General features: G+C 48.2%; 2 protein-coding genes across 2 annotated transcripts in view; both read right to left on the bottom strand.

Moving 5' to 3' along the window:
- LOC137605427 (kalirin-like) overlaps window positions 1–3,102 on the bottom strand; it is a 66,262-nt gene extending 63,160 nt beyond the window's left edge. Inside the window, 1 exon segment of the mRNA XM_068330111.1 lies at window positions 2,860–3,102. Within this exon segment, the coding sequence (XP_068186212.1) occupies window positions 2,860–2,926 (67 nt within the window). The 5' untranslated portion in view covers window positions 2,927–3,102.
- A 2,583-nt stretch (window positions 3,103–5,685) lies between these two features.
- On the bottom strand, window positions 5,686–21,491 carry LOC137605364 (aryl hydrocarbon receptor-like). The gene is made up of 11 exons (XM_068330009.1): window positions 21,030–21,491; window positions 19,304–19,491; window positions 14,072–14,181; window positions 12,654–12,743; window positions 11,933–12,065; window positions 11,456–11,589; window positions 11,170–11,372; window positions 10,979–11,088; window positions 10,213–10,354; window positions 8,449–9,991; window positions 5,686–7,731 (listed from the first exon to the last, which is right to left on the bottom strand). The coding sequence occupies exons 1-11, from the start codon at window positions 21,068–21,070 to the stop codon at window positions 7,615–7,617; spliced, it is 2,811 nt and encodes a 936-aa protein (XP_068186110.1). The 5' UTR covers window positions 21,071–21,491; the 3' UTR covers window positions 5,686–7,614.
- Between the last annotated feature and the right edge of the window lie 1,064 nt (window positions 21,492–22,555).

The following is a 22,555-nucleotide window of genomic DNA, read 5'->3' as shown; positions in this document are numbered from 1 at the left end:
GATTAGCATTAGCCTGAGCAGCATTAGCGCGGCGTGATGTCATTGAGCTGTAATTAAAAACCGGCTTTATTACGGTTTAAATCCCCCGAACAAACGCAGTGATTGATTTCAACGACAGCTAAGAACAGAAGTTGAGCTTGAGCGCTGATGTTGCAGGTTAATCTGGCTCGAAGCCTGGAGGAGTGTGTGTGTTTCATCACTCAAACACACACACACACACACACACACACACACACACACACACACACACACACACACACACACACACACACACACACACACACACACACACACACACACACACACACACCCTGGCTGATCCACTTCCATCCACAAGCCAGTAAAAATCATTCTCAAATGTCCTGCAGGAAACACGCACACACTCATACACTCACACGCGTACGTGTGTGTGTGTGTGTGTGTGTGTGTGTGTGTGTGTGTGCACGTCTATGATGTCAACCACAAGTATAAATTATTTGAAGTCTCTCCTTTGGTGGTGAAACGAAGTCTGTTTCTTCTCCGGGTGAAACCAGGTCTGGAGTGACGTCACCTCACAGGACGCACGATCAGCATCAGCATCAGCATCACCGTTACCAACGTTACCGTTACCAACGTTACTGTTACCAACATTACTGTTACCAACGCTACTTTTACCAACGCTACCATTACCAGCGTTACCAACGTTACCATTATCAGCATCACCGTTACCAACGTTACTGTTACCAACGTTACTGTTACCAACGTTACTGTTACCAACGTTACTGTTACCAACGTTACCGATCCGGATTAAACACTGGGTCTTCATAATAAGACACGTCCCATTGAACGGAAACCATCTGCAATTTCTTTTGGGCTCCTCTGTTTCATTTCTGCTGCCGGCAGACCAGGAGCAACCGATTGACATCATCATCGAGCCAGTGACATCATCATTAAGCGCCAGCTCAACATAATGAAGTAAATGAATAGATAATTTTATGCAGACGATTGGAGACAATTCTAACAATAGCACAGAATCTGTTTGTTCACAATACCTTTAATTACATCTAATCGATGTTCCCAGATCTGTGGATTCCTGCAGTCTCTCCTCCAAATATTCCCGACGTTCCATAAATATTTGACAGAAATATTTGCGACCAATAGAAAGAGAGAAGCTCTGGCTGCAACGCTACTAAATAATAAAAGATTAAAAAAACATCAAATCTCCATCTGATCTTTTTCCTGTGTGTTCCCATGGCGACACTTCCTGTGACTTTCCCGGCACTTACTGTGCATCAAACGCCACACAGACCAAATAAGTGAAGTTCGATTAGTTTGGTTGCCTAGCAACAGCGGCAGCCATTGACAGATCGGTAGCGTGATAAACGCGCTGATTGCGTTTCTGTAGGTAAGAACGCTTTTGTCACTTCCTGTTTCCATCTGATGGTTTAGAACCCTGTTTATAATCTACTGATTAGCATAAAGCTGAGCCGCCGCCCTCTCCTTTACATGACTCCGCCCAGTCCTTTACGTGACTCCACCCAGTCCTTTACGTGACTCCGCCCAGTCCTTTACGTGACTCCACCCAGTCCCTTACCCGACTCCGCCCAGTCCTCGCCGTTGCTTCGTTTACTTTTGAAAACAGACGGACGGCGTGAAGAGGCGAGACGTTTTTCACCGTCTTTGTCGTGTTTTTGCGTGAATCAGAGCGACGCTGCCCCCTAAGGCTCCTGGTGGTATTACAGGGGCGTACCAAAGACTCCTGCATTCATATGAAAAGGCCCGAAAGTCAAACACCTTTCAAAAACTGTCGTGTTTTACTTCCACATCCAGATCAAAGGTCTCTTATGTCCAGAAGTCGTGATGGGTTCACACCTCCAGTGGCGCCGGGTCCGGTTGGCTCCGTCCCCTGAATCAGGCTCCAGCCTCCATCCTCTGTCACCATGGAGCTCCTGGTGCTGATGGAGAGGCAGGGTGTGCCCCTCCCACCCTCCAGCACCGCCGGTGTCACCAATGTGTCACCCACCTCCTGTGACGTCACCACCGGCTCCGTTTGCCCCCTCCCCTGTCTCACACCCACTTGATCTCACATCAACGTTACCGGGGGCATCCACCACGACAGAATCCGTCCCTGACTGCAAATCAGTATCTGGACGCTGATCGATCAATAACTTCTGTTCACAATGAAACGGGACGATCAGAACGACTCCAACGATCAATCGATAATCCGATCGATTTCTCTTTTGTTGTTCTTTGTGACTCCACTAATAAACATCATGCAAATGTAAAAAACAAACAAACAAAAAGAAAAAAACAAACAAAAACAACAACATCACCATTGATTGGCTCAGGAGGCGGCAGCGAAGCGATCAGATCGATGACCGGCGACCAATGAAAACACCGTTAGTAGAAGTGTCCGACACACACACACACACACACACACACACACACACACACACACACACACACACACACACACACACACACACACGATTCCCGTCACCGCGTCCTGACGCGTCGCTGTCAGATATTCCGCGCGTGGAAGTCTCGTTTTGCGCGGATCTCCCAATGCGGTTCTTCATCAGATCAGCATCGGACACACCAGCTCACGCTGTAACGCACGTGCACGCGCTCACGCACGAGCGTGCGCGCACGCAAACGCAATTAAAAAAAACGCGTGTTCTACAACAATGACATGGGGCGTTTGTGGAGAGGCTCCGCGTCCCGGCGGCACCGCACCGGGCGCCTCTCCGGTCCCCGGTCCCCGGTCCCCGGTCCCCGGTCCCGCCGCCTTCACATGCCCGTCCAGACGGCTCGGGGGGGGGTGGGGGTGACATTCACCTCACTTGCGTTGTTTGGGGGGAGGACAGGGGGCCTTCCTACCTGTTTTGTAGAAGGCATCGGTGTCGGGGTCGCTGGGCGCCTCCTCGGCCGCTTCTGCGGGGTTCATACCGGAATCCGGTCGGACGCGATCCGCCGACAAAGGACGAGACAAACGAAGCCCTCCGGTCGGGAAAATCCTCCCGTCGGTATTCCTCACATGTTGTCCGGTAGGCGCCCCCCCCCCCGGCTCGGTTCCTTTCTCCGTTTGTTTGGCGTTCCGGGGCTGGCTTCGTTCCTCTCTATTGTTCCCGGTCCAGCCTCCCTCTCTGATGCTGTGCGCCAGGGTCTCCCTCCCTCCCGCTCCCTCCCCCGGCCCTCCCCTCCATCCCTCCCCCGTCTCCCTCCCTCCCTCCCTCCCTCTCTCTCTCCTCGATTCAATTCATTGACCTTTATTAGCCACACATAATGTATGTATTGTTAAAGCCCCGGTGGACCAGAACCGACCCCCTCCGGTAAGTTTCTTAATTCAATCAAACTCAAAATTTTTAATTTATTCCCAGCAGAATATTTTAAATCTACCGGAATTGAATCTGAATCACTAAAAATTTTGCAGGTTCCCTAGAAAATCAGTCAGATTTTCTGAACAACATTGATGCATTCTTTAAAAAATAAATTAAAATTATTATTTTTTTTTTTTTTAAAAAAGTCACTGTTAAATAAAAAGAGAAATCATATTTGGGTCCGACCTTTTATTTAGAGTTCAGACCTGGATTAAAAAGTAAGAGGGTCTTTTCTAGGCCTGGACTCAACTTTCTGAAGAGTTTCATGGAAATGTGTTCATGAGATTTCGTGTAAGACTGCAAACAATTGAACACCGAAACAAAACAACAACAAAAAGTTTTATTCATCACTTCGTCGTGAATTTGTTTCTGAATCTTTCAGAATTCACAAGTTTTGTTCACAAAAAGTTCACGCGCGAAATTTTTTTAAAAATTAAAGTTTTCGATAATTTCACTGAAAAAAATTCTTATTTCTAATTTCTTCTCACCTCCACATCGCCCCCCAATGACTTCCAACGGTACTGCATCACTCGATCCGCATCGGATCAAATGATCCAATTTAATTATCAAGATGAACACAAATCTGCTGCAACCAATCAAGATATTGATAGAGAATCAGATATAATGAAATAAAATTGATAAAATGTAGTTTCCATAGCGACAACCATTGGTGTTCAAATGCCGTTCCTGTGTTCTGGGGTCTTTATTTTATTTTTTTTAGTAGGGTGACAGCGACGAGGAGAAACTGGCCTCCTGCAGTGACTGATGGCCGACATCCGTCTCGCTCCTGTCCGGCCCCCACCTGAATTATCGTCGTCCCTGAGACGCTGTCCTGCTATAGATCACCTCCATGAACACCAGGCCAGCAGACCGGACCAGATTCCCGCCTGGATCCAGCATTCCATCCCAACATTTAGGTCATTCCAGAATTAAATTGAAGATGGAATGATCAACATTTCATTCTTCATTCAAGCTGAATTTATTTCTGGACATGAGGTGAAACAACTTGTTCCATGTTTCCGCCAATCACTGAACACTTCCTGTATGCTACCGCCATCTAAAGGCTCGTTTGGGAATAACAGGTAGATTGTTTATGACGTCATCTTCTAGTCATTGGAGATTGTGTAATACCTGAAATGAACAACAGAGGGAGCCACAGAATACCGACACGAGGTAACCGCTCGGTAGTTGACGGTGTATATGGATGATGTGTTTGTGGGCGTTGGTGTCAGACCTGGGGGGGGTCAAATGATGCGTTCAGGTTCCTCCTCCGGCAGTCATCATCCACTGAACACATCTGCTCCATCCCGTCCTTCTTTCTTCTGCCTGTTAGACTAAATTAAGAAAAGATGCTTCTAAACACCCCCCCCCCCTCCCATCCACCCTCACTCCCTGGAACTCAACGGTTCACCCTCAGGAGACTCAGACTGGCTTCCTCCTGACATCTGTCTCCACACCTCCTGTTAGAGGAAAATAATCAGGTCAGAATTCCCACGTTTCCACGTGAACAAGAATCCACGGTAGCTTCACAGGACTCCTCTTCCTCACCCCCACCCGCATCTTCTCCCGCCCCCGGCAAAAGGTGAGGAGTTGTTTCCTTCCTGGTTTGATATTCCAGGACTAGGAGGCCTCGGGCCGACCATCTTATTTCCTCTTTAGGTTTAAAATAGGAACGCTTTATTTTAAAGCAAATTTAATGGAGACGTGTTATCAGCTAGATTAGACGAAGATATTCTATATCTTTTTTTTTAGAAATGCCCTCTAAAGTCTGACATTTGGAATATTCAATCTCTATCCTCACGATATTTTACCTTCAAAAGAACAGAAATCAGAATAAAATTCATTTATTCCAGGTAACAAGGCTGCAGAGGAAACAGGGACTATTTCAGGGAGGAGTGGTAGTTCTGGTGTGTGTAGTGATACTAGGGCTTGTACTGTTGTTGTGTTCCTGTGATGAGGTCAGTGTTGATATATAGAGAAACAGATGTTGGTTTGGGTGAGGGAACCTCCAAAGATTCCAGATCTGATTCCAGTGCCTGACTGGGAGGACATGGGAGGAAACAAAGTGATGAAGATGATGAGTAAGGTGGCCTGACAGAAGAAAAAGGGAAGGGGTGAATAGTGCCCTTGTCCAACATGGCAGCCAAAACCCCAGTGGAGTGCAGGCAGATGGATTAATTAGGGTCTTTGTTACCCCACTTGTGTAAGAATGGACATATTGGTAACTTGTGCATGCAAGGGTTAATAAAATTTAGTGAACCTGGTGCGTTCAGGTTTCCTCAGATTCCTCCAGCAATGAAACAGACGCTTCAGGTTTAATGTGGCAATGATTTATTGACATGAAAATGCTGCACGTAGCACCTGAACATGTCAGCTAGTCCACAGGAGGTATCTGACAGGAACCTCTGTGGATACAAAACTGGGCTCAGAAAGAGAGATTCCACTCGTGATGGAAAAAAAAAAATCCTTCAGATCAGAACACCTGAATGCAGGACGGAGGGCGACACTCGCACCGCGCCCCGTTAATGTGGCTAAACACGAGACCGGAAAACGAAACCCTCCAACTTTAGTATCGCCTGCGTGGCGCGTCTCGGTTGTATGGCACCGTTTTTTAAATCCAGCGTTTGTGACGAGACGGTTTATTTACAATTTTAAAAAAAAGAAAAGACAAAAAAGCATCAACGAAGGAGTTTGATAAGCAAATGTTTTAAAAAATAGTGCTTGGAACGAGTGACGGGATGTAAAACTATCTACACACCTGCGGCGGTCGGAGTCTTCTTCACATTGCTCAATCTTTTTTTTAAATACAGCAAACATGTCAGTAAAAAGAAAATGGGGGGGGTGGCGAGTCCATTCCGACGACTTTTTCCCATTCCAACATAAAACACGGAACAATTATATTATTACCAACGGTTACGTACGGAAATCTCTTTTCAGCATCTCTTCTCGGTGAAATAATTCTACTCTTGTCGTTTTCCCAGAAATTCCTGCTATTTATGTACAAGAAACATTCAGAACTTCATCTTCTGATCTCCTTTATTTCTCACATTTGGTTTTTTTATTCACGCGTTTGCCATTCTGGAACTGTTCTGGAAATATCTAACACATCATCCACGTTCACATTCTGGGAACGTCTTCACGCGTTTTCCATCCTATGTCAGATTCATCCCTTAAAAAATCTCCCGTTCGGATTGTCTGGATTGACCCCGTGAGATTATTTCACAGATTCTCCCGGTGCGACCTTTGCTCTGCGAAAGCATTCCGTTTTCTTTTTTTTTTCCCACACAGAGTACGTCTCACACCTCACGGACAATTCTTTCCAGGAGGACATGAATAAATACAGGAAATTAAATTTGCTCCTTCTAATGAAGTCCGTTTGAACAAAATTAAAGAAACTTATAAACATCAAAAATAATAATTCAAGTGGAGGAAGATGGAAATCAGGACACTAACAGTGGTACAGAAACGTTTGTGCTTGTGAGGACATTAAACATCACCTGAAATGTGCCTCCGAAATAAGAATAAAAAATGCAAAACTGCTCCGTTTTGTGTGAGTCGTTTCAAAGAAAACCAGGATCCCTGACGTCTGCATTGAAATAAAGTGCGGGATTTTCCTAATCTCCATATTCTAGACTGTTTTCAAACACATATAGATTAATCTCATAGTTGAGTCCAACAAAGAAACAACTGAACTGAATTACATTCTGTTGACGGAAAACTAGGAGCGGCTGTCGGAAACAGAAACCTGAAAAAAATAAAATTCCGCCCGTGGTGCATTCAGATACAAATGGGAATTTAAAGTTCCTACAGACGAAAATGATGTGATACTGTCTTTTATTTGTTTGTTTATTTGTTTCTTATCACATGTTCTGTAATTTCTCAAGAAATTATCCATAATTTTTTAACTTTAATATCCATTGCTGAGCCAGACGATAATCCACTGAATATAAAATACCCGTCCTGATCGATCGGCGGTATTGATCGGCTTATTTGATCGACTGATATTTGTATCTGAACGCTCATCTGCTTTAAAAACTCTCTTCACTGCATCGTTGTAAACAAAGGACTGATATGATAATAAGACGTGAGACCCCTCCCCCGGCGACCACAGAGACATTACAAACTCAAAATGCGAGAAAGAACAGGCCTACGTTTAGTCAGCGGTATGTGTGTGTGTGTGTGTTGTGTTTTCTAAGTGTGTAAGGCTGGTCCAGTCATTGTGTGTTTTCAGTGTCTGACTGTTCTGGGTCAGAGGTCAGAGGTAGAATCCGGTGGCTGGGGGGTCCGGCAGGCCGGACAGAGTCTCGGGGATGGGCAGCTGGACAGCAGGGGGCGCCACTCCGTTGCGATTGGGTAGGACATACGGACCCATCTGCACACAAGAGAATAAAGACAGAGGATAAAGACAGAGAATCAAGACAGAGAATGAAGACAGCTGGCTGAAGGTTTAATTTCCTCCAATGGGAAGGTTCCATGTTTTCCCTGCGTAATTCCATTAAACAGGAATGTGGTTCATGTAGGAAATAAAGTCCAGAATTCTTCGTCATTGTTTCTCATTTATTTATATATACAGTATTTAATGCACTATAAGGCGCACTTAAAAGCCTTTAATTTTCTCAAAAAACCGCGAGTGCGCCTTAAAATCCAGTGCGCCTCATATATGAAAAGGTTATAGAACAGGTCGTTCATTGAAGGTGCGCCTTAAAGTCCAGTGCGCCTTATAGTGCGGAAAATACTGTATATATATTTTTTCATCTTGTACAATTCCAATTTTTCCATTGTACTATTCCAAAATTCATTTTTCTGTACAATTACGGAAAAACGGGAATAACGTCAGGAATGTTGAAGACAACTCAGGTAACTAGAGAGAATTAGTAAAAGCCAGGTTACGTTATAAATACCTAAAAGTAAATACAATCATCTTGAGGCCAAACCTTTTGAAACGGCTTGTGTTGCATTCTGGACATATCAGACATTGGTAAACTCTTCACAGGTACGAAATTCCCAAACTGAATCAATGGATTTCATGCTGACGGATACCGTTTATTAGGATACACTCGTCTTTGGTCCTCGTCTCTGGGGATCTCACCTTATTGGGACAGTGACCGTTCGGGTTCTCAGGGGTCACCATTCCGTAGTGCTCCATCTGCCGGCAAGATTTGCCCACCCCACCCAGGATCTGCTCCAAGGAGGCGTTGGGAGGAGGGGGAGGGCACTGGGACAGGCTGGAGATGACCTGGACCAACGGGACCGGGATCTGCTCCTGCTGCTGGAATGATGGAACCGCTGACTCGGCTCCTCTCCTCCCGAACAAGGAGGTGCCGCCGACGGTATAATCCGCGCTGTTGACATCAGACATGCTATAATCCATGGAAGGATCCAGAGGGCCGTTGGTCAAAGGTTTCTGGCTGCCGCCCACAGTCTGGCTGAAGTCGTAGTCCTCCCAGAGAGTCTTTCCGCATGGATGCTCGGCACCGTTGGCGACGCCGTGAAGTCCGTTGAGGTTGGACGCCTTGTGTTTGGCGTGGCACTGCTGTGAGAGAAGGTCCTCCTTCCCGGGCTGAAGGTAGCGCTGATGAAGGGCGCCGTCCCCTTCTGAGGTTTTACCATTGAACAGAGTCAGTTGTGTGTCATAGTGTTCCAGCGGGACCCCAGTGTTGGCTAGAATTTCTTGGGCCCCCCATTGCCCGTTGGGGATTGGTTGATTGTGGCCGAACAGGTCTCCGTTGACCATCCCGTTGGTCAAACGCTCCCCCTGCTGGCTCCAGCCCTGCACCGCCTTGTTGGATCTCATGCTGAGGTGGTTTTGCATCTGCTGGGAGAGCTGGAGGATGGGAGCCTGCTCCGCCACTGGGGGCTTATGGTGGGGGAACTGCATTTGTACATGAGAGTCAGTCTCGGGATGACTTGTAGGAAGAGCGATGGTGGTGGTTGTTGCTGAGGAGGTGCTGGGAGGTACCGTTCCGTCAATCTTCCCCTCGATTGTGTCGTAGATATACGACAGGATCTCGTCGTTGGTCAGCAGGTCTTCCAAGGTGGGCACGCGTTCCGGGTCCATCTCCACTCGGATCATCCGCTCGTCCAGCAGCAGCAGCTCCAAGTCCTCGGCGCTCAGCCCCAACCCTTCCAGAGCTCCGAACAACTCCCCGTTGGAGCAACCCCCGTCCTCCAAATCCACCACCCCCTGCCCCTCCAGGGACAGGGAGTCCAGAGTGGCCAACAGCGGGTCAAAGCTGGCGCTCGCAGGCAGCTGCGTGATCCCAGGACCCAGGACGCCGTTGGCAGGTGCGTTCCAGCTCCGATGGAGGCTGGACGGTTCGGAGTCGGCGAGGCCCATCTGGTCTGCGAAGAAGCTGCTGTGGAAGGACATTTTGGGCTCCAGGGCGGGCTGGCAGACATACACCGACTCGTCCTGACTCATGAGCGCCCCCAGAAGAGAACCCGGGTCCAGACCGTCCCTCGCCAGCCGGTCCGTCCGGGTCTTCTTCGACTTGTTGCCGTTTTTCTCGTGATGTTCGTCCCTGAAACCAGCGATGGGGTGGGTGGACTGGTAGAGCAGCGCCTCGCCGGTGGCGTAGGTGAAGGGGAGATGCATGGAGCGCTTCCGTAAGTGTTCACCACCCTCCTCGTCCCTGGGGAGACAAACGACTGGGTTTAATCCAGAACATCACCACAGCAAGAACAACAATGCCCTTGTGGGTTGCAACTTTGGGTTTTACCTTCCTACAGGCACAAATGGGTAAAAACAGGAAACTATACACACTTCCTTCTTCATATAAACTACTAAACACCCTGGAAGCTTTTATTTGTCCCCCCATTGTTTGAAGAAACTTAAAACCAGACAGGAACATACAGAAGAGGCCTCTGGGTGGCGATGATGTAGTCCGGTTTGCCGTTCTTGTATACCAGCCTGGCGTTAGCCTGGACCCACTTCCATCGATTCTCCTTGGTGAGGAGCCTGAACACAGTCAGACCACTTTCTCCTGTCTTCATCACTGCAAACACAGGAAACACTCAGACATCAGATTCACATTTCATCTACTTCACGTGGAAAGCAGGCAACATCAGGTGAACGAACCGCCTTAAAGTGATTTTTAGAGTCTTCCTGCTGCCTAAACTTGCGCATCCTGACGCTTCTGATTCCTCTCAGGTGGTTTTCCGCCTTTGTTTTTTCAATGTTTGTCATGAGAACCGTTGAAGCGACCGCCGCCAACCGACTCCTGTCTCGTCTGGGGGAGGAGATCAACAGCCAGGAGGCTCAATGCGCTTTGACGTCTCCGTTTAACGACACTGACCAGCGGTCACCTGACCTCTGAAGCGCTTGTCTGTTTTTTTTGTTTGCTTCTGCGTGGATCATCTCCGATGCGTTGCTCATTCGCTGGGTTTGTGGATCCCTTCCTCTCCTCCTGACGGCTCTTGCAGCTTTGTTCAATCTGCTCCGTAATCCCGCGGGATTACGCGTGGAAGCTGTCTGAACTCTCTGACCAGGATCAGAACTTTTTTTATGACAAGACTGAATCCAAGTCTAATTATGTCGGTAAAATAAGCATAAGAAAAACTTATTCGGAACTTTTTGGAACAGTGTGGAACTTTTACCTTGAAGTTAATCCTTTACTTACTTCTGACGTGGTTCTCGGCGCAGTACAACATGTCCGCCGCGTGGATGAACTGATAGCCGGACCCTCGAACCCGCAGCTCCGCCTCCGTGTACCCCAACACGATCTTCCCTCTGGATCACAAGACAGGTTCAACCTTTAACACCGGTTCACACGGAGTCTGAGTTGGGTCTCTTGCTTCCCGTTATTCTTACTTTGCATCGCAGGCCAATGGCGTGAAGTCCAGCTTGTGTTTGGTTCTGAAGATCATGTTCTTGGTCCTGATCTCCAGGATGGACGGCGGCTGCAGGGGTGTGGCGATGGCGAACAGAGCGAGCTGAGACGGGACCTTCCCTCCGTTTTCCTGCCGCTGGTTCTGGCCGTGTAGAAACTTGAGTCTGCCCTGGATGTTCAGCGCCTGTCCGGGAAAGGAACGCTCATAATCCGGTCTGGTAAGACTCCACTGGGAACCTGGACTTTGCAGAGACCCGCTAAACCTACCAGGAAGCCGGATGAGTTGTCCAACAGGCAGCGGAAGCGACACATGAAGTTCCTCTCCAGGAAGGAGGAGTTCTCTGGAGGAAGCTGTTCGGGTTTGTAGGTGAGCAAAGAGGAGCTGCTGTCCGGTTCCACCTCTGTGGGTCCACAAGTATTGGAATAAAATATGACTTTGAGTCTATAAATTAGTGAATGTTACGTAAATTCAGGTCAACTTGGGAAAATCTTTCCTGGAATGTGAACTAAGAGTCGTTTCTCTTGTCGGCATTAGCGCCAGCACTAAAGGGGAAACAGGTATTATCCTAAACACACACATAAGCATCTTAAAGCCCAAATACAGAGCTGGGACCACTTCACCTTATAAGCCACGCTGATTACCGGGTCATGTGACCCGGCCTGAGGATGGTCTTAAAGCTAGCAGGCAAACTGTGTGCGTTTAATGGTCTGATGCTAACCTACATTATCTCAGCTAACCTTCACCTCGGGGGGAGTCCTGGCTGACGGCGGACGCGGCCGCCGCCGGAGGGTTCAGGGCCCAGTGCAGGTTCCTCCGGAGCTCCTGCTGGTCCTCGGTGTGGACCAGTTCGTACACGCTCTGGTGCATCACGTCCGTCTGAGGAGGAATCGTTTGGAAAGCACAAGTTAAAGGCGGGAAAATCCATCTGGAGGGAAAATTAGTCACAACGACCTGCGACACTTCTACGCTACACGCAGAATCGCTAGATTTAAAGGTTTATCTTGATATTTAGCATCGATGCTACGAGCTGCTGCATGTTGTGTGAGTACAGAGGGTGATATGGAGCATAAATGACTCCATTAATATTCCTTGTGCTTGGTAAAACTCCTAAAGGCAATGCTAACGGTCTTTGAAGGCCACACAGGTGGAGCCGGCTGTCTGTGCGCGTGCTGCTCAGCTGAGCGCTGAGGCGTGGACGTGTTAGTCGCTGCAGCTCGCCGCTACGCCCGCTGGTTTAGCAAAAAGGCCAGGCTATAAATAGACGGAGGCTCTGCACCGGCGTTCGAGGCTCGGACGCTGCACCACACAGGAAGGAGCCCAACAACCAGACCCCTGAGACGCCGCCTGCTGATGCATTAATGGCTGAAGCAGAGCCTTGTTTGATGTTTGGCGGTACTTTCGCCTCCAGAGAGTCGAATCCTGCAGAAATACAAGCAGCATGAGACGGTGTAAAGGCTGCAGCACCTGGTGGAAGCCCAGGTAGTCCTGGATGGTGTGAGACGAGTAGAAGATGGTCCCGCCGGCGGTGATGACCAGGACGAATCCGTTGAGAGCCTGCAGATCAACGACACGTCATTACAGTCAATGATGAGTCATCAGACAGACGACAGACACATCCTGTTCTACAATCATCAGATGGTCAAAACCAACCCCAACACAGAAAAACAAGAAATTAGACAAAGGAAAAGAAGTCAGCTTGTGTTCAAAAAGAAATTCAGAAGGAAAGGAAAGGAATCAAAGGAAAGGAAAAGGAAGGAGAGGAGGAAGCGCGTTAAGGAGGTAATGAAGCAGGTTAATTGTTTCTCTTTGAAGGGAAACAGCTGGTCCAACATTCCGCCTCAACGCACACACATTCAGTAAACAAACACACACACACACACACACACACACACACACACACACACACACACACACACACACACACACACACACACACACATCCATATGTAGGGCATTCATTCCTTCAGCCAATCAGATTGCAGCTTTCAGGAATGACTCACGCTGGAGAGACGTCACTTCATTTTGTCACCACAAAAAACACAAACATCCAGATGTGAACGATTCTGCGTCTGTAAACACGCATAACTAATGAAGGGGGCGGAGCCACGTCTTCTCACTAGCGGTGGATTCAACTCCTGTTTGTTTCCACAACAACTAAACCGCTCAAAGATAATTAAGATAATTAAAAGATAATTAAGATCTGCAACTTTTTCCTTCGTGCCCCCCCCCCCGACTGAATCATTGATGGTTTGACGGTTAATCCGCCGTCTTCAATTTGCAAACAAACTGCCTTCGGAACTCTTCTTCTTCTCCAAATGAGCTTTCACGTCTCATTACTGGCTGGATTGGGGGAGGCGAGCAGATCATCATAATGAAACCTCCCCGGTCGGGTCGGGGGGACGGCGGTCAGGCTGTTTCCTCTCCTCTCCCCTGGAATGCCAGTGTGATGCACATTGGGAAGAACTGGACTGGAAAATCAGCGACTCCGGCAGATCCCAAAAAGATCTGGCAGCCGGAAAACCGATGGGAAGCAGGAGAGGTTCTTCTTCTCCTGGACGGAAAACGGGTCCGGAGATCGACTTTTCTGAACTAACCGGACTTTGAGAAGTGAGAATGAAAGAGAAAACCCCAAATATATAAAAAAGACCCCCCCCCCCAAAAAAACCACCCCCCAGGAATGTCGTCTCCCGACTATTTAATACCAGTTGGAAGCAGCATCTGATCCGTTCGATAAACAACCGCCTTCAAACGATCACATTTCAGATCAGATCAGCATCCAGAACCCTGATTCGTCCCATCGTTGACCCAAATAGATTCTGGTCACATGACTAAAAATGGGCGGGGTCCAGATGATCTGAGGAAGCAGAGAAGAAGGAACTGACCTCCAGCAGCAGGTCGCCTTCAGGGATCCTGGCCTCCAGCGCTGCTCCTGTTTTCCCGTCATCACCGCCCCCACCGGCCGGAGTCGCCCCGTTCTGACCGTCCAGGGTGACTGCAGAGAGGGAGGGGGGCGAGAGGGGGGGGGATTATTTAGAGTGATCCAGTAGTTATGAAACAACAGAGAAATACGATCTTACGTTCATTTTCTATTTCTAAAGCTTGATTTTTATCCACTCATGCGCCACCACTCGCCAAGCTCCTCCCCCTCCCCGTTGCCCCACCTCCCAGCTGCTGATTGGCTGTTGGCCCCAGCTGTTCAGGATTCCCAGTGTGACGTTGGAACGTTTTATTCTTCCATCCTTCTAACTCGGCTTCCTAAACTTCCAAACCTTTCCTTGTCTATGCTAGGTTGCTAATGCTAATAGCTAGCCTCAGCGTGCGCCAACGCTAGCTGCGGCTAACACGACATCATCATCCGTTCTACCGCCGACTCTCTTGACGGGTGGTGGTCAAGCACATTGACCTCTGACCCCAACCGATGCGCCGCGCCGTGACCCGTGATGACCTCTGACCCTGAAGGTGACGTCTGACATGATTGGGGCGACTGGGGTTCTTGGTCAGGGCTTTTGTTGTCTGTGGGGTTAATAAGGGGGCGGGGTCAGGAGTGTTGGAGCAGACACCACAGATCGCAAGTGGGCGTGGCCACCTACACACGAGACGCCGCTTCGGCCGGACGCCCCCCTGACCTTATTCCCATCGAGACGCGTCGGATCGACTTTCTGAGGGATGCTGGGAGCGACGCGTGACATAATCCAGCAGGACGGGGGCCAATGTTGCATCACATGCTACCGATGGCGTCTTCCCCCCTCCTCCTCACACAGGTGAGCGGCGGCGGCGTGATCCAGAGCAGAAGTGGGCCATCACAGTGGACAAAGAGCAGATCTGGTTATCAGGCTTCAGCGGCTTCAAGCGAACGTAATGAAACATTTACATCCGTTCCACGCTTTACGAGGCGTCGCCAGGCGGCGCCCGGAGGCGACGCCATCAGCGACAACAGCCTGGCATTCCAAGCGCGCTTCTGTTTAACATAAATCAGCGTCAAAGATAGCGGAAAAATCATTTCTTCAAATTGTGTTCATGGTGTGACATAAAAACGACATAAAAATGGCGACTCGTTTGGTCACATTGTGGGCGTCGCCCTCCAGGATCTCGACTCGACGGCGTCGTCTTCGCTTCGTGGCGTCGCACTGATTCTTCAGATTTTTGTGGATGTGCTGCAGAGCTACAGAAAGGGGGCCGCAGACGTCTTCTGGAGGGGCCACAGCCGGCCCCGGGGCCAACTGACAGATCCAACATGACAAACGGGCAGCGAAAAAAACCATCAATTTATCTATCTATTATCAATCAATCAATCGATCAATCGATCAATCAATCAATCAATCAATCAATCAATCAATCAATCAATCAATCAATCAATCAATCAATCAATCAATCAATCAATCAATCAATCAATCAATCAATCAATCAATCAATCAATCAATCAATCAATCAATCAATCATCTATCTATCTATCTATCTATCTATCTATCTATCTATCTATCTATCTATCTATCTATCTATCTATCTATCTATCTATCTATCTATCTATCTATCTATCTATCTATGTCACACACACACTGAGTGTGTGTCTGTGTGTTAATTGTTCTACCACAGTGTGAATGGAAGTAAGTAAATATAGAACTCCTTCATCCCCCCTCCCACCCCAGCCTGACTCCCCCCCACCAAACTCTGCAGTACATGAACACGCGATGCACACACACACACACACACACACACACACACACACACACCACCCCCACACACACCGACACACACACATGGATGCACGCAACACACACACTTACAGCGACACATGCAGAGGCTGAACATGAACACGCAGCCGCTAATGCAGGGGGGGTAGGGGGTAGCGTGTGTGTGTGTGTGGGGGGGGGGGGGCACGCACCCGGTGCTGCTTTTGTGTCTCCCGAGGTTTTCAAGATCACATGGTTGCATATTTGCTTATGAGGGGCGATCTGGAGGAGGAGGAGTGCCAGGATTTGGGTTGGGGGGGGGGGGTAAAGGTGGTGGTGGTGGTGGGGGTCACTACTGATTACCAGGTTCTGCCTTTGGTGGCCTGCATTCCTTGCCGGGCTGTGCCGTGATCAGTGGCGCTGGGGGGGGGGGGAGGGGGGGGTTAAGCTCTACGGGGGAAGGACGGAGGGAAGGACGGGCGTGGGGAGGGGCGGAGCGATTGAGGGAGGGAGGGGGGGTCGTCATGAAGGGACGACCCAACTGCTGATGGTGTAGCCCAGTTAGCTCTGACTTACATTTGAGCGCAGATAGATGACCTACAGGAAGTGGGGGGAGGGGTGGCAGCATCCCGCCCCCAAACGCCCCCCCCCCATCTACCCGCCCACCCACCCACAGCCACGCAGTGACGGGTATCATGTATGTCACAAGGCTTTAACTGCAGCAACACGGCTTACGTAACCAATCCTGGTGCGGCTGCTGCGGCGGCGACGACGGCCGCAAATACGTCCGACCGCTTCCCCAGCTCGTTTGGCAGCTTCTCGCCCGTCACAGAAGCATCGACGGAATTCCAACGCCGTTACTGGCCTTGACGTGTGCGGATGAATTGACGTGTTTACCGACGGGAAGGTAAACAAAAACATCTGGTAGGCGGGGCTTAAAGGGATCCACCTTTAGCGCCAACAATAAGGACGACTTGATCTAGTTCTACATAATTCAGTTCCTGCTTCCACGTCCCGATCCGATGGTGGTGGTGGTGGAGTTGCCCCCCATGTGTCTATTAATGGTCGACATTGTATGGCGGTGCTTTTATAAAACGGTTTTCCATATGTGGGGGGGGGGGGTTGTAAAAGATTCATTCTTCTTCTACTATCACGATGTTGACGTGCCCAAAGAGCCCAGAAGACAAAAGAGCCCGAAGCTTTTTACAGCGCAGCAAATAGAACATAAATATTTATCCAAGCTCTCCAGGCACCAGCTGATCGGGAGGAATACCGAGAAATGGTTCCCAACGATTGGGGCCCCAGTCAAACCTCCAGCGAGGCCCCCCAGAGAAGGCAGGTAATCAAATCTGACCAATCAAGTCAATAAATCAAGAGTCTCTTTCATTTCATGGCCCAAAAATGGTTCAAAACTGCCCGCTGCATCGCTGACACCCGGGTTCTAGGAGATTCTTCCTGACCTTGAAACAATATTCACTTTTCCAGTTTTATCCGGAAGCCCAGTTCAAGTCAATCCCGTCCCAGTCGTTGGGATTATGTCTAATCTCCATCTATGTTGACAAGAGACTATCTGAAAGAGTTAGCAAGCGGAACGCTGCTCCGTACAAAGATATGACGGATTAATGGTAGTCCCGTCTGTTGTGGGTTTGAACCGAGAGAGTACCGGTGGTCACATGATGGCAGGTCTGAAGGTCATACATCAGAAACAGAGGGGATCCGGTGGGAACAAGGCATGATGGGAAAGGAAGACAACTTGGCTTCCAAGAAATTTCCAAGAAACCCAAGTTGGCTTCTAATTGGCGCGTCATCCAGGGTGTTCCCTTTACTGGGTTATCCATCCAGTCATACTTAAGTCGTGAGCATCCTCACGAAGAGGACGCGAGCCGACGTCTCCGAGGGGGGGCGGGGCCACTGCTGGCAGCTGGGGCCGGATAATACCGTCAGCCAGATTAACCCCCGCTTCGCCGGGGCTTTGTTCAGCACCGACGTGTTCGCTGCCCCGTCGACGACGACCGCCGCTGACGAGAAGGATCTGATCTGTTTGCAAACAACAACTTACGCTCCGCCACGGAGCGACGGGGCCCTCGGGGGCCACTGCTTTTTCTTGGCGGAGCTGCTTCCTTTATGCCCGAGCCCTGAGCTCGTTAATTACTTAGAGCCCATCCAGGAAGTAGGCTAATGCAGTTAGACAAGAGGGTTTGTCCATCGGCCGCGCTCTGACCTATTGGTACTGAAACCCACCATCGATAATTCACTCTGACAGGCGTCGGACGAACGTCGGACGACTGTCGCCGTCCGACGCTTCACCCGACGGCTCCAGAAGCGTGAAAGAAGATCTGTTTCCCTTTCTTCTACGCTTCGATAAAATGCTTTCACAGCTTCAGGCAGGACCGGATCGTCGGCGCTGCATCCAGTATATCCCCCTCTCCAAGCCCCGCCCACCACCCCCCAGTCTGAAGAAGCCGCTGCCTTAAACAAACATCGCTCTTCCTCCATTTCATGAATTCTTTAAACTTCACGGTTTGGCTCAATTATTCATGTGGTGGTGGTGGTGGTGGTGGCGGGGGGGGGGGGGGGGGCGACCGGCGCCGCGCTGCTGCGGCAGACGGCCGTCGAGATCGACGCCCAAAATAAGGATGATTCGCTCTGCGTTGCACAGACTCGCTAATGGAAGTCAGGCTTCATCTTCGATTAGGTGATGTCATCACACATAAGATGGAGCCCCCCCTCCCCCTCCCCCAGGATGAAACCATATGAATAAGGCGAGGGTCGCTCTCCTGTCGGAGCCGTCGAGTCCCGGACCACAATGCACTTGGACAAAAACATAGCTTAACTTTAAAGACAAACACCAAAACAATAAATTAAGACTTTAACAGCAGAGTTCCACAATAAAAGTCTTATTAAGGTTTCTGCTCGCTTTTAATTTGAAGGGTTGGTTTGTTTTAACAGAATATTGCAGAAACCCTGAGAGGCTTCCTGATTATATTTTACAGCAGATTAACATTCAAAGAGAAGCTCCGCCCCCTGGAGTATGCTAACTAGCCACGTGCTAATATCATTCTGATAAGTTTTTATTTATCAGAATGATAAGAAACTAAATGATGAGAAACTAAAATCTGTTTCATAGTATTTAAAATTCTCTGTGAATGTGATACACACACACACACACACACACACACACACACACACACACACACACACACACACACACACACACACACACACACAGCAGCTCATTGATTTAATATTGATCGATTGGAGGCTCATAGCAAACGACAAGCTGACCCACCGACTGCCCCACAAACCGGCTCACGTGATCGACACCGTCAATGTGGATCAATGTGGATCAATACTGATCAATGTGCTCATATTTGTATTTGTCAACACTATCAAAGCCCGGTCGACACCGGCGGCCGTGATGAAGAGCAGGAAGTGGCGTCCTACCAGAGAAGAAGTTCTTGGCGCGCAGGAAGCTGACGCTCAGGCGCAGGATGGACAGCTTGTCCAGCGTGGCGGTCACCTCCTCGGGGAACGGCAGTAGGCTGGCCAGACGCTCCAGCTCCCCGTTCAGACGGTCCCGGTGCCGTTTGGACGGGTTGGACTTGGCCCCCTCGGCTGGGGGCTGCTTCACCCTGAGGGACCAATGGAGACGGTCAGCTTCCAGGGAGGGGGCCCGAAATAAACGGAACCGTATGGGTCTGAGGCTCTGATTCTGACCGTATAGAGCCAGGCATTAAATTAATAAACTTTACATTCTGGTGTCAGATTTGATTTAAGATTTTAATTGTTAAAGTCAAATATTTTGGGGGGGATTTAGATACATTAACAAGACCAAGAAAGGTTTCACAAAAAATAAATAATAATAGCACAAATATGACAACAGTTCTTTCACATTAATGTTCTTTTAGTCACGGCATCAGTTTTTATTAATAAAAAATTAAATAAGTGCCTGATCGTATTGGATGATTGGAATGAGATCATTGTCATATTTTAAGTTTAAATTAAATCGATTTTTTATTTACAATATCTTTAGAAGTCACAGGGAGCGTAGAAAAATATTAATAACACAAAGATGACACCATTTCTTTCACATTTATGTTCTTTAAGTCACCGGAACCTGTTTTCATGAATAAAAAAAAATAAGTGTCTCAGTGTTAGATGACTGGAATGGGGTTATTGTAATTTTTGAAGTTAAATCAAATTAATCTTTATTTACAGGAACATTAAAGACACAGGGAGCATAGAAAATTATTGAGAATTGGAAAACTGCAGCTAGAGAGACAACAAATCAAAAAACTGATTCCATGTCTGTGGACTGAGTCCCAGAGGAGTTTGATTCAACCTGGATGTGACGTCATCGTGGAGGATTATGGGAGCAGGGGCCGATTGTCCTGTTTCGGACTCCTGGGCAACAGAACTGTGTTTTATGGAGACTCCATCTAAACTGAACTGGGCCCAGTTCACATCAACCAACATCAAACTGGATTTCATTTCTAACGAATTAAATTATTTATTTTATAACTGGGACGGTTGTGACGTCACATAAAAACAGTCCCCGAGGGCGCAGATGCTAAAACAGAACCAGAGTTTATTTTTAAATTATTGGGTTTATTCTCATCACCTGAGGAGTTAATCTGACGTTTAATCTGGGATTTTAAAACAGGCGAGGCCTGAAGGGACATTTAAAAAAAAAATACGTTCATGATTTTAGTAGGAATAATAAAACATTAAAGTCTTAAATAAAACCGATCGGATTAAAAAAAAATTATAAACATCCCTCTGAGGCCAGAACGAGACTTCCATCCATATTAAAAATGAAATAAACACAAATTAAAAACCATGTTTGACTTTCGTTAATTCTCAGGGAATAAAAACAGCTCTGAAGGTTAAAATCGGGCCGCAGCTGCGGGCCTGCAATAATCCCGCAGCGTTATAACCCGCAACGCATTTGACTTGTGACGCAACTTCACGAGATAGATGGTTGAAATAAAAATATGTGACACAAAAGGTGTGATTTAAAACGAATTTCGGCGAGAAAGAAAACGAATTGTCTTTTTGAACGCTTCACGGATTCTGGATTAGATTGAGAACCTGTCGTCGCTCCCGGGCCGTTTATTCCGGTGATACCGGGTTATAAAATCTTAATAATAGAGGAATAAAACAAACTCACGCTCTCTGGACCGGTTTTCTCCTCTTGCGTCCCGCATACATTGCGGCTCTTCTTATATAAGCCTCCGATGGATCCTCAGATCGCGGAGCCTCTTTCTCCGCTCATGAAAACCGAGAATATTCTGCTGTAATCCTCCAGAACCAGGCCGCAAACAAACAAAACTACCTCAAATTAAACCGAATTAAATCAGCTTGATCGAAACGGAGGTTGTTTGTTTTTTTTGTTTTTTTTTGTTTACAAGCCTCCCCGTTTAAGAGTTAAAAATCTGAAATAAAGACATAAAAACAAGTTCCGATCCGATGAGGAATAAGTCATAGAAACGAGGGGACGCTTGGTGTCCCATCAGCCCCGAGGAGAGATGAACTTGTTCCAAGAAGTAGTTTCATCCTCCGGCAGGAAAACGGGATGAGATTATCGCTCAGAGGGTTCAAGGCTCTGCGGGAGAATCCTCATATTTCCTCCGGTCCGTGAACACAACAAAAGCAAAATAAAACAAACAAACTTCTAAACGCAGCAAAAACGGCTTCAAGTATTTACATTTTACAATCTACATCCGCGGTGCCGTCCAATTAGCGCCGGACACGAGCTGAACGGGGGGGGGGGGACGCCGGGTGCGCGCATTCCACTGGCGGGCACGCCCGACACAGATTTCAGAAAGGCGCGCGCCTGCGGAAGCTTTCTCACAGCGCGGGGCGAGGGGCTGGCGCGGCCACGCGGGAGAGTCTCCTGGAAACACGGAGCGAGCGTGCCCCCGACGGCGCGTCCCCGCGCGAGACTTGCCGTCCAATCAGAAGCTCGGATAGGGGAGATGGAGGGTTACGTCGAGCCCGCAGTGGCCCGTGCCGGATGTGGGTCAGGGGTTAGGCTTTTAAATAATGCACCTGAACGCATCGGAGCGTCCAGAGGAAGTCCCTGCGGGGCTTCACCTGCAGCCGCGAGACCGCCGGAAGTCCCGTCTCAGCTGGGGGGTGGGGTGGGGGTGGAGATGGAGAACCTGGGAGTCCAAGTATTTGACGCAGTGGACGGAATTCTTCTTACGTATTCTGCGCAAGAGCGTTCGTTCATTTCCGTCAGCATTCGGTTTCTCGAGAGGAAGTTCGGTTCGGGCCAGTTCACGGTACGTAACGATGTGAAGGCGTCGTACCTGGTGACGTCATCCCGTCCATGTCAATTTTACATGTGATTTTTCCCGGAAGGAACTTTAAAAATATGCAATTTTAGTTTAAAAAAAAAAAAAAAAATTAAAGTTACAAGATTAACAATGAAATAAGTATATTTAAAAAAAAAAATTAAACTTAATTTAATCTTTTTTTTTTGTCACTTATGAAAGCACTGAGACACTTTAGCATGAAGCCAAATATGTCAGGCTAAATACTTAGAATAAAGCCAAACGTTTAGCATATGTTTGCAGCAAAAGCCTGAAACTGACCAAACTAACAAAAAAACCCCCAACAAATTATCATATTTTACTTTATTTCCTCATAGCATTAGCTTTAGCGTGATTATTTTGGGTAATGCTTTTTTTC

This window comes from Antennarius striatus, chromosome 12 (genome assembly GCF_040054535.1).
Source record: "Antennarius striatus isolate MH-2024 chromosome 12, ASM4005453v1, whole genome shotgun sequence".
NCBI classification, from domain to species: domain Eukaryota; kingdom Metazoa; phylum Chordata; class Actinopteri; order Lophiiformes; family Antennariidae; genus Antennarius; species Antennarius striatus.
This window is presented reverse-complemented; position numbering and strand designations above follow the sequence as displayed.

Coding starts and splice junctions, on each gene's coding strand:
- LOC137605364 (XM_068330009.1), bottom strand. CDS start 21,070: ATGTATGCGGGACGCAAGAGGAGAAAACCGGTCCAGAGAGC. Junction 14,182..19,303: donor CGCCAAGAACTTCTTCTCTG/GTAGGACGCCAC, acceptor CCCTCTCTGCAG/TCACCCTGGACGGTCAGAAC. Junction 11,089..11,169: donor CCATTGGCCTGCGATGCAAA/GTAAGAATAACG, acceptor CTTGTGATCCAG/AGGGAAGATCGTGTTGGGGT.